The sequence below is a fragment of the Haliaeetus albicilla genome, chromosome 27, assembly GCF_947461875.1.
Source record: "Haliaeetus albicilla chromosome 27, bHalAlb1.1, whole genome shotgun sequence".
Classification (NCBI taxonomy): domain Eukaryota; kingdom Metazoa; phylum Chordata; class Aves; order Accipitriformes; family Accipitridae; genus Haliaeetus; species Haliaeetus albicilla.
In genome coordinates this window covers 11,217,653-11,228,621 of record NC_091509.1, presented here as the reverse complement: position 1 = coordinate 11,228,621, position 10,969 = coordinate 11,217,653, and the positions used below count along the sequence as shown (strand labels likewise).

The 10,969-nt window shown below is 50.0% G+C and overlaps 1 protein-coding gene across 1 annotated transcript; it reads left to right on the top strand.

Annotated features, from left to right (window-relative positions):
* Nucleotides 1-7,366: 7,366 nt before the first annotated feature.
* On the top strand, nt 7,367-10,077 carry DUSP1 (dual specificity phosphatase 1). Its single transcript, XM_069773170.1, has 4 exons — nt 7,367-7,863; nt 8,019-8,167; nt 8,290-8,509; nt 9,028-10,077. The coding sequence occupies exons 1-4, from the start codon at nt 7,494-7,496 to the stop codon at nt 9,396-9,398; spliced, it is 1,110 nt and encodes a 369-aa protein (XP_069629271.1). The 5' UTR covers nt 7,367-7,493; the 3' UTR covers nt 9,399-10,077.
* The last annotated feature ends 892 nt before the right edge of the window (nt 10,078-10,969 follow it).

Below are 10,969 nucleotides of genomic sequence, written 5' to 3'. Positions count from 1 at the left end.
TATGACTTCACTCCGCATTCATCCCCATCAAGAAACAGTTTGTCCAACGCTTCGGAGGACAGCACCAACGCTTGCTAGACTCACCTGAAGGTTTCACCGCAAGGCAATGAGATCAGCTCAACACTGAATTTTATTGAGTCAAACGGGGCATGAGCAACGCGAGCAAGTCACAGGTGGCCATGACAAGGCATTTCAAGGACAAAGAAGTGGGTCGTTAGATCCCTTTCCTGGATATTGTGCCCTGTCCCACTCAAGGTGACGTTCAGAGGGCACTACACTGTGAGTCACTCTGCCCCGTATGGTCTCATATACTTCTGAAAACAACACAGTGGGCCAAAGTTTGGCTTTTTCCACAGCCTAAAGGTTTTCATATTCAAAACAGTCAAGTGTTATTCTCTCCTATGACTAATACTGTGTTTTCACTAACCGCTATTACACACAAACATCACCTCACTCTATCACATGAGAGAATCATGTCATATTGCAAATATTTTAACAAACTGCATAGCAGAAAATGAATAAGCACTTCTGTATTTACTAATATGGGGGTATTTTTTAACAGTTACAAATGAAATGCAAAGATTGGCTATAAATGCCTTGGAAGCTCATACTAAGAAAGCACAGAAAAAGATGCATGAATAACAAAAGGACTCAGATGGAGCATGTGCAATGCAATATCCACTGGAATTTCTTTGTGCTTTGTTTCCCTTACAAGTTTCTTTATTTTAGTACATCCTCTTATGAAGTCTCACTCTTGGGTCTCCACACTGAGTTACTCCATAGGCCAAGAATGTGGGAATTGTGGCTTTTGATAACAGAAACCTCACATTATTTCAGACAGTTTACAATTGCTTTTGCTGTTACATCCTCCCCTTCCGTCCCCTCAGCAAATAACCCCTTTCAATGCCATTAGACGGTGAGACTCATTTAGACCTGGAGGATGGTAAGAATGGTGCAGATGAGCAGCGTGAGTGCACCGGGAGAGCCTGCCTTCTGGTCCTTAATTCCTGCACTTAGCACGGGACTTCAGGAGGACGCAGAAGTACCTCTCTGTCATCTCTGCAGCTTTCAGGCCTGACAGTCCTAGAGAAGTCCAAGCTGCCTACATCCACCCAAAGTTATTCTTGAGTTGGTAGCAGTTAGTATGTGCGGGGACTCTGAGCACAAAATTCTTTCCCACTGTAGCTGGTTGCACTGGCTTTACAGTCCCTTGCACCTACAAGCTGGTGGGAAGAGATGTAGCTATAGCTAATGGAAAACAGGTTTGTGCTGCCTGCAGGACAGGTAACAAGATGTCAGATGCCAGCTGTATCCCTTCCAGCTCTGCTCCATCCTAATAGGCACAAGCCAGAGTAATTCCAGGCTCAAAATCAGCCCCTCTGCCCTTCTGTTGGTTACTGTATGCCATGTACATTTATGAAGCCTTCATGTCCCTTTAAAGATAAGGAAAACAGAAGAACAACATACAAATGGCAGTACCTCAGCAGCTCTTATCTCAAACTTTATGAGAGTGGATGGTTCTGGGAATATGAAGCTCATACATAGTCACTGCACCCACAAAACACTGACATCACATGACTAGCAATAAACCCAGCTCTCATGTTGCTGGATAGGAGAGCACGCCTCTCCCTCCTTCTTGGTGCAAGGTACGTCATTTGTTTTCTATTCAAGTTCACCCTCCTCCCACGGAAGCCTTGCCTTACCATACTAGCCATTAGAGGATGTTATTGAGAAAATACACATTTGAGCAGTAGGAAGAATAATTTCCCATAAGTATATTTTATTATATATCTAATACCTTTCATCTTGAAATATGAGAACTTTACAAATACAGTGATTTTATTGAATAAATACCCTTATGCCTAGTGCATGGCATGATTCATAGCAGATTAATAGAGGCAATTAAATGTAAGATTAAATTGCCTAAACCATTTGCCCTACTAAGCTGATCCCAGTGCTGTGAACTGTATCAGTGCCACTAATTCCCAGAGATTTTCCATTGGAGGCAGGTATTTAATGATTTTGAATATCAAATCCATGGTATCCCAGACTGGCTGTCTAATGCCTGTAATCATGTTAAAACCCAGCACTAAGCAACTTGCCCGAGGCAGCTCGGTGAGTCACTGGAAGAGAAAGCAGAACTCCTGACTTGCATTAGCTGCTCAAGCAGACATGGAGCCACTTGCAAAATTATGACGGGGGACTGTCCACGCTGCAGACTTCGCAAGTGTCTTGCGTTTCAGGCCATGAGATGCCGTGTGTCGGGCCCTGTGACAGGCACACACACATATGTATGGGGTCATATGGTGCCAGGCGTGCTGTCTGGGCGCCTTGGGTCGTGTAAGCGAGCGGCAGATGCAGAGCTGAAGGCAAGCCCCCAGAGCTGAAGGCAAACCCCCGGAGCTGAGGGCAAACCCCCAGAGCTGAAGGCAAGCCCCCAGCTGCAGCGCGGGGCTGGATCCGGGGGCTGTCATTTCTTGGAGCTGGCAGCGCGTGGCATGCTGCCCGCGGCATCACGAAGCGACGGGGAGCTCATGGCCCTGCATTAAAAATACAGCAGAGAAAGGCTCGTGGTGAGGAGCCTGGAGTCCAGGGAGTGACCATTACGGTCCACACGTGTGCAGGAAAGGCACCCACTGCTGCCAGCGCCCGCTGTCCCCCCACCTCTGCCCAGAGCCCTGGGAGCCGGAGGCAGCGAGCAGTCTGGGGCGGGCAGGTGAACAGCGAGCTGAGAATTCCTTAGGCAGGGCTGGGAGAAAGGGGCTTTCCTTATTCCTCAGTGTACCTCTGTATCCAGGATGTATCCTCGGTCGAAATACCTGAGCCGCTCCACCAACTATTTTCTACTCAGCAAGAAATAGTTACACATTGGATGTGGCACACAGAAATAAGGCTGTACCAGGTTTTCCAGCCTGTCCCTCTGGGAGTGAGACCCCAGCCCAGAGCTGGTTTTCATGCTGTTGGGACTAAACCTTCTGCCTCCCCATTACCCCACCTCATCAACTCCAACTCGAAGAATCTGAGGCAGTCTGAGCTCAGCCAAACCCTGGCAAAAGGGTTAAATCTCAGGATTTAAATGCATAAAAAGTAATGTTTTCATTGTAGTATGAGTCATCAGTAATTCTATATTGTTTATGTTCTGTTTATTGTAACGTTTCATCGCTGAATCCTTTTCTTTGTCTACCTTCTTTCTTTTCTTTCTTTTCTTTTTCTATTTTCCTTCCTTCCTTCCTTGCTTCCCTCCTTCTTTCTTTCTTTTTCTTTCTCTCTCTCCCCCCATCTTTCCTTTCTTTTTCTTTCTGTTTCTTGTGAATCTGTGTCTCTGTAAAAACCTGTCCAAATATTTACAAAAGGAAACGCTGGGTTGTGAAACTGAATTCGGAGAAAATGTTACACATGCTGAAGAAATGCATCCAGCACCATTTCCAGATGTTCCCACATGCATTTTTGTTCTGTGGCTCAAGCGTTGAGGCTTGATCCTTCATATCTTTATTCAGACAAAACTTGCAGTGAGGGCAGTGAGACCCAGGCTTAGGTCAGGTCCAATGGTGCTGTAATTCTAGCTTCGCTGGAACGGTTCAGGACAGATTTTGGCCATGAATGACTAATTAAAATGCCTGAATAACCAGTATGACTGGGTAACTGGTTTGTGCAATGGGCCAGTTCCAGGCCAGTGGTTATCTACACTTGTCACCAAGTTGCTAACAAATTGGCATCAGTGTCACTCAAGGCAGAAGCTGTCTGCAGCCCTCTATTACCCTCTGAGATAAACATCAACCAGGTTGCACTGGGAGACCCGCAGCCTCTGGAGAAAGCCAGCCAGGACTCCGGTTCCACTGAGACAAAGACAAGATGCTCAGCTGCGACATGATGAAATTGCCATGAAGTAATTTTCCCAAGAAGTCCCTAATGCCATGAGTGAGGGCTCACACTCATGGGGCTCTCATCTTGTTATGAACTTGTACATATTTTGGCAGAGCAACGTGGGAACTGTTAAAGCCCAGGGGGAAAAGGGGACCAAATGCTGGCAGTGGGTCCCATCTGCTCAAATCAAAGCATCACCTCCCACCCCCACACTTCATGCTCTTGTTTCTATTATTACCCTTACAATGACATTGTGGCCCAAGTGCAAACACGGATTGTTTTGGAGGAAGGGGTTAATTTTGTATTTCCTGGCTTTTGTTAAGACAGGAAATCTAACCCTTAAGAAAGTCATTCAGGTTGGAGTGAGCTCCTAAAAGCCATTTCAGCCCTGTTTTGTATTTTCCTTTCTTTCATTCTTATGGCAGGTTTATTTAAGAAAAGAAAACAAAAATAGAGTAAAGCAAGGAAATAGCTAGTCCAGGATTATAAGTGATTAAGTACACATTGCCACATGTGATGAATTTTTTTCTTCCTGATTTGCACTGGGTGTAAACAAGACCAGATTCAAAAGTCTCATAATTACATAAGTCCATCGAAGAGCAATTATCATTGTTGCGGAGGCAAATTCCCTTTGCGCAAAGGCCTCAGCTGGATGTCTTCCCTGCACTGTCTCAGAGCAGCCAAGGTCCATGGTGTCTGGCCCATATTTAATGTTCGTATGATGCTGGTTAACATCACAACTGGGAAGGTGGTTGTCATTGAGAGCACGTTCTCACTTAGCGGTGCAGATGTCAGACATGGCAATTTCTTTAAACTTGGGAAAAATTGAGGTTATCAAACTGGAGGAAAAAAAATCTCAGTCTTTTAGCATTGTTTTCCATGTGGGACACTGAGAAGAGTTTGGGACAACAAGAGAAAAGACTGTCAGTGGCACAGGGATACCTGTGTCCGTGAGCCAAGGCTGGCTCTTCCCACTAACGAGGCACTGGTGGCACAGCACCATTAAAAATACTGCTTTCCATTAAAGCATTTGAGTGAAGCGTCTCAACCCGCGCTCCTGCTCCTGGAACGCACAAGGCTTTGGGCTACTTGGAGGAGCTCAACATCCTGATCGAGCCCCCTGGGAGAAAGATGTTCCCAGCGCCTAACCCCGCAGCGCTTCTCCGCTGAGGCTGAGCAGAGTCCTTGTCTCTTCTGTGCTCCTGCCCAGTGGTGCCTTAAATCGCTCCTGCATCACACTCCAAAGGAGTAAAGTGAAGGGATTCCTGGACATAGACTTACAGAAGGGACAGCGTCTGAGGTCCATATCCAAAGGATGAAATTTTCTTTAGGAAAAGGTGACAAATCAAGTCCTGTCTTGTGGCCATCTGCTGTACTGGTTTCTGCTGCAAAAAGCTGACGAGCAATTGATCATTGATAATTCCTGCCGTTCGGCTCCTTAGAAAAATCTGTGTAGGTTGGTGTTTGACAGATGACGTGCAAGGTCACCAGAGCTTGGCCATGGCATGGTGTCGCAGCGATATCACGTCTTGTGAGGAGTTGGCTCGGAGCGCATCAGAGGAGGACAGGCGGGTCCACCGCTGCCTGCGGTGTGGCCCGTGCTCCCTGCTCGCTTCCCATGTGCTCGCGGTGCGGAGGGACGTGTGTCACCCACCCGACCGGTGGGCCCTGTGATTCACACCCAGCGATCCGCTGTGGATGGCTGCGGGGTCCCAGTAACAGAGTGGGTGATGGTGTGGTTGAGCGGAGTCATTTCCCAGCACTGAAGTGTATGAGTGTTTCTCTCACAATCTGTTTCCAACCCACTGTTGAAAGAACAACAATAAATAAATGGAATGAAAAGTGCAATCCCATGTTTATTTTTAAGGAATGTGTTGAAAAAACAGATTCCCTTTGAGGCTGCAGTTCTGGCAAAAACCCCACTGCTCCGCAGAGCAGAGACAATCCTGTGATAAGTGGGTGAGCTGGAGCTGGCACTCACCCGCCCGTACCCTTCCCCGCATCCCCTCCTCCCGGCCACCCATGGGAGCCTGGAAAACCCTAGAGCTCTCGGCCAGATGGGTTTAGAAGGTCTGAGCTGGTAAAAGACTGGGGGACACTGGTGGGGGAGAAGATGGAAAATTTAAGAAGAGTGATGGTAGGCAGGCAGTCCGCGAGGCTGGTGGGGCAGGATGGTGGAGAGGAGCCCTGGTGTGAGGGGTTGGATGGAGAGGTGTCCTCCGAAAGGAGCAGCTGAAGAAGCGAAGTGAAAACACAAAACTGCTGAAAGGGGTGAGGAAGGAGCAGCGCAGCTGGGGCTGACAGTGTGTGGGGAAGAGGAATTGCTGGGAAAGGGCTGGGGGAAAAGGGCTGAAGCAGGAGGAGGTGCTGGGGGGGCAGCAGTGGCTGGGGGCAGCGAGTGGCCGGGAGCTGGTGGAGCCAGGGAGGCATCACGGGGAGGCAGGGGAAGTGGAATCAACACTGACTGGAAGCCCTGAGTAAGAAACACCCGAGTGTCTTGATGGAAGGCGGTCGCCCACAGGGAAAAGAAAACTTTTGGGAAGTGCTGATGCACTACCTAGGGGGAAAAAAAAGAGAGCTCCCACTACTCCACTGCCAGTTACTGGGCAGCCCCAACTTCTGGGGGTGTTGTCGGTGGGGAAAATGAACTTCGCATGGGCTGCAGATCTACTACATTTTTTTCCTTACACATAAAACACGATGGGAACGGCTCTCAAATATGTTTACATTATAAATATATATACATATATATGTATACACATTAATATTTATGTGTAGGTATGTCTGTACATGTATATATGTCTATGCATGAATACAAATATACGTATGCGTATGCTTGTCTCTTTACATGTATATTTTAGGAGAATAAGCATGCCCGCACCCAAGGCTCCACATCCCCCCGCGCTGCTGCTCCAGCAGCTTCCTTCCCCAGCAGCGCTCTGGTTTCTGTGGGAAACGGGGGAGCATCCAGTGCTGGAGGGGGGACAGACCAAGGCTTCCCCAGCCTAAGGGACGGGGGACAGGCAGCAACGAGGTGGCCCAGCCCCACGGCACCTGTACTGGGAGTGGTGGGCACAGGGGTGGGGGGGGTGTTGGGGTGGATAGGTGTGTATGAGGGGGGGTGTGCACGCGTGTTTGTCGGGGTGTGTACGTCTGGGGGGGTGTGTATGGGTGTACATCTGTGTTTGTGTGTGTATGTATACGTGGATGTGCATGTATGCGTGTGGATGTGCATGTATAGGTATGTTTATGTGTGTATTTATATACGTATGTATATGCATATCTGCAGGCAAGTTTTGTGTGTGCCTGTGTGTCTGGGTGTGCGCGCGCGGCCCCGCGGGCGCGCTCCGGCGGCCCCGCGGCCCATGACGTCATGCCGGCGGGGCTGGGCGCGCCCCTGCTGGCGCGCCGCCAGGTGACGTCTTCGCGGGCGCCCACGTGACCCGGCCCCATTGAGAAAACGCCGGCCCGGCGGCGCGGCCCTATATAAGGGCGGGCGCGGGCGTGCGGGGCCGGACTGGGGCGTGCGGCGCTTGCGATTCCGCGGGACCCCGGCACCTCCGGCACCGGCCGCGCCTTCCTCCTCTCGCCATCCTCCTCCTCCTCTCCTCTCCCTTCCCGCAGCCGCCATGGTCAACCTGCGGGTGTGCGCGCTGGAGTGCGAGGCGCTGCGGGGGCTGCTGCAGGAGCGCGCCGCGCAGTGCCTCGTCCTCGACTGCCGCTCCTTCTTCTCCTTCAACGCCGCGCACATCCGCGGCTCCTGCAACGTGCGCCTCAGCACCATCGTCCGCCGCCGCGCCAAGGGCGCCCTGGCCCTGGAGCACGTCGTCCCCAACGAGGAGCTCCGCGCCCGCCTGCGCCAGGGGCTGGTCCACACCGTGGTGCTGCTGGACGAGCGCAGCGCCGACCTGGAGCTGCCCAAGCGCGACAGCACGCTGCTGCTGGCCCTCGGCACCCTCTGCAGGGAAGCCCGCGGCGCCCGCATCTGCTTCCTCAAGGGTGAGTGAGCGGACCCGGTCCCGGGGCCGCCCCGAACCCCCCCCCCCCCCCGCCGGAGGGGAAGCGGGAGCTGCGCGCAGCCGGCCCGGCGGTGCCGCCCGCGGGGCTCGCAGCGCTCACCCGGCGCCCCTCTCCTTCCCTCTGCCCCCCCGCAGGAGGTTACGAAGCTTTCTCGTCCGCCTGCTCCGAGCTCTGCACCAAACCGGCCGCCCCCACCGGCCTCAGCCTGCCCCTGAGCGCCAGCAGCGCGCCCGGCAGCGCCGACTCGGGGTGCAGCTCCTGCGGCACCCCCCTCTACGACCAGGTGAGCTGGGGGGGGCGAGATAGGGGGAGACGGACGACGAGCGGGGCGGTGTGCCGCTTCGCTGGGCTCTTGGCGATCCGCCGAGCGAAGCTAAGCGCTTCTCTGCCCCTTTTCTCCTTTAGGGTGGGCCCGTGGAAATCCTGCCGTTCCTCTACTTGGGCAGCGCTTACCATGCCTCCCGAAAAGACATGCTGGATGCTTTGGGGATCACGGCGTTAATCAACGTCTCGGCCAACTGCCCCAACCACTTCGAAGGGCACTACCAGTATAAAAGTATCCCCGTGGAGGACAACCACAAAGCAGATATCAGCTCCTGGTTTAACGAGGCCATTGATTTCATAGGTAAATGAGCTCTCCTTATGAGTCTGTTCTTTTTTTGGGGTAACGTATGTACCCAGGGAAGTGATTTTGGGGCGTTATTTTCCCCAGTAAACCCTACATTTGAGATAGGGGAATTTCATTCCGTTGGGGAGATATACGCGGGGAACATTCCCATTAATTTTATTTTACTCGAAGGAATAATCTTAGCTTCGCAAAGCTGTTTGAAATCTTGACTCAAGAGGCATTGGTCTTGCAGAAAAGAGCTAGTGAATTTAAGCGGATCAGTGTTAAAGTAATCTGGCAAGACTGCTAAAGTGACCTGGAGGAGCTATTAGTATAATTGGAATTGGAGCCCAGAATGAAAATAGCTAGACTGCTGGTTCCCTCAGGACAAAGGCTCTCTTTGTCTCAGAAGCACGGGGTGCACCTATTAGGCTGAGGAAGGGATGGATTAAAGAAATGTAAAACAGCAGCCTGTGCTTTCTCACCTCGGGAAGCAGTGGGACTTGTTTGCTAACTGTGTATTTTAACTCTTTCAGACTCTGTTAAAAATGATGGAGGAAGGGTATTTGTGCACTGCCAGGCTGGCATTTCCCGGTCGGCGACCATCTGCCTCGCCTATCTCATGAGGACCAACAGAGTCAAACTGGATGAAGCCTTTGAGTTTGTGAAGCAGAGAAGAAGCATCATCTCCCCAAACTTCAGCTTCATGGGGCAGCTGCTTCAGTTTGAGTCGCAGGTCCTTGCCCCCAACTGCTCAGCAGAAGCTGGTAGCCCTGCTATGTCAGTGTTGGACAGAGGAGCATCGACCACCACGGTCTTTAACTTTCCAGTCTCCATCCCTGTTCATACCTCGTCCAGTGCTCTAAGCTATCTTCAGAGCCCCATCACCACTTCCCCAAGCTGCTGAAAACTGCGTGAAAATAGGGTCAGAACTCGGACTTACTGTCTCAGAAGTGCAATAACTACAGGCACAGTGTCATCAGTCACTTGTGTTTTTGTGGGGAACCATCCATGCATCCTAGAACAGTGTCGTAGATGGAGAGGAGCTCACCTGCTGCCAGAGAACTAGGTGTTACTGACTTTTCTGCTGACTTTTAAAGCCAATACCTGGATGTCTACACAGAGATCAAAGGACACTGTCTCTTCCCGAGCTGTTCGTCCTTGTCTTCTGTCTGTCCTAAGCCTGCTCCATGTTTAGTAGCATGCTCACCAGTATTCCCATTCCTGGACACTTTGAGCAACACTGATGCTGTCCTCCTTTTATATGACAGTCCTATTTATTTATTTTTACATTAGTGCGTTGGGGTTTTTGCCTTCACAAACCTAAAGTTTCATTTCTAGAGAAACAAAATACCTCAGTATTTTTTGGTACTGTAATCCTGTGTGTGTATATATGTCAGCTCTTCTTGTTTCCCAAGCACTGACGTGAAGGCACCAGGCGAGTGCTTTTTTGAGTTGCCAAGGGTTGTATGTTTGCTGGTTTATTTATGATGTGAAATAATATATTTCTTCTTCTGAAGACATAGTTTTGTTACATGATTATAACTTTTTTATACAAACAGAATAAATTATGATATTTCTATTGAGGTGGATGATACATTCTTTAAAATCTTGCATTTTACAGTCCCAAAACTAATGTGGAAGCTCCCAGCTGAAGAGCTATAAGAGAAGTCTGAACTGTCAACTGCTGACATCAGATCTTGACTGAACCAGATAGAAAAATGGGTTTAAACAACATAATTGACTAGGAACTACTGCTGCTTCTTAACCTGAGCCTTTCTTTGTCCCCATTTAATTAGATGCAGTGGCAGAGAGCCAAGGCTGGCTTCTCAGCTGTAAGGTGGATTTGGCTGCAGTGATGGCCACAGTGCTGTAACAGTTTGAACCAGCTGAGACTTGGACACAGGGCTACAGTAAAATGAAAATAGTCCCTCCTAGGAAGGAAGAAGCTTCCTTATTGTTTGTTTACTTTTAATGCTTCAAAGGTTAAGTCTAAAAATTAACCTGTTGGTAACAGATCTCCAATGGTTGTGAGTTTGTGCCAAGGTGTTTTCTTTTTCTGTCCCACCCACCTGATTGCTTTTTGCAACTCAAACTGCCTCTGATGCCTGGAGTGAAGTATTTGGTTTGCTGGGCTATCTCTGTAAACAAACCAGGGCATAACAAGAGATCAGGTAACCAACAAGTCACTTGTTTTCTTACCCAGACCCAAATAAATTCTTCTCCTTCTGCAGATGCTCACTAGAGTGACTTTTATCTGGCATTTCAGTTGAGGCAATGAAAAGAGTTTTATGTTGTGTATCAAAAGCCAGGCAGGGAAGCTCTAACAGCCCAGCATTCCTGGCAGCTCACGGGCAGGAGCTGTAGGGTGAAGGTGATGGGCAGCAAACAGTGCAGGGTTAATGCTGTGTGGTGTGACAGAACTGCACATCTTTCTCTGTGGGGTGTGTGGGGCAGGATGTGTATGGGGGGGAGCAG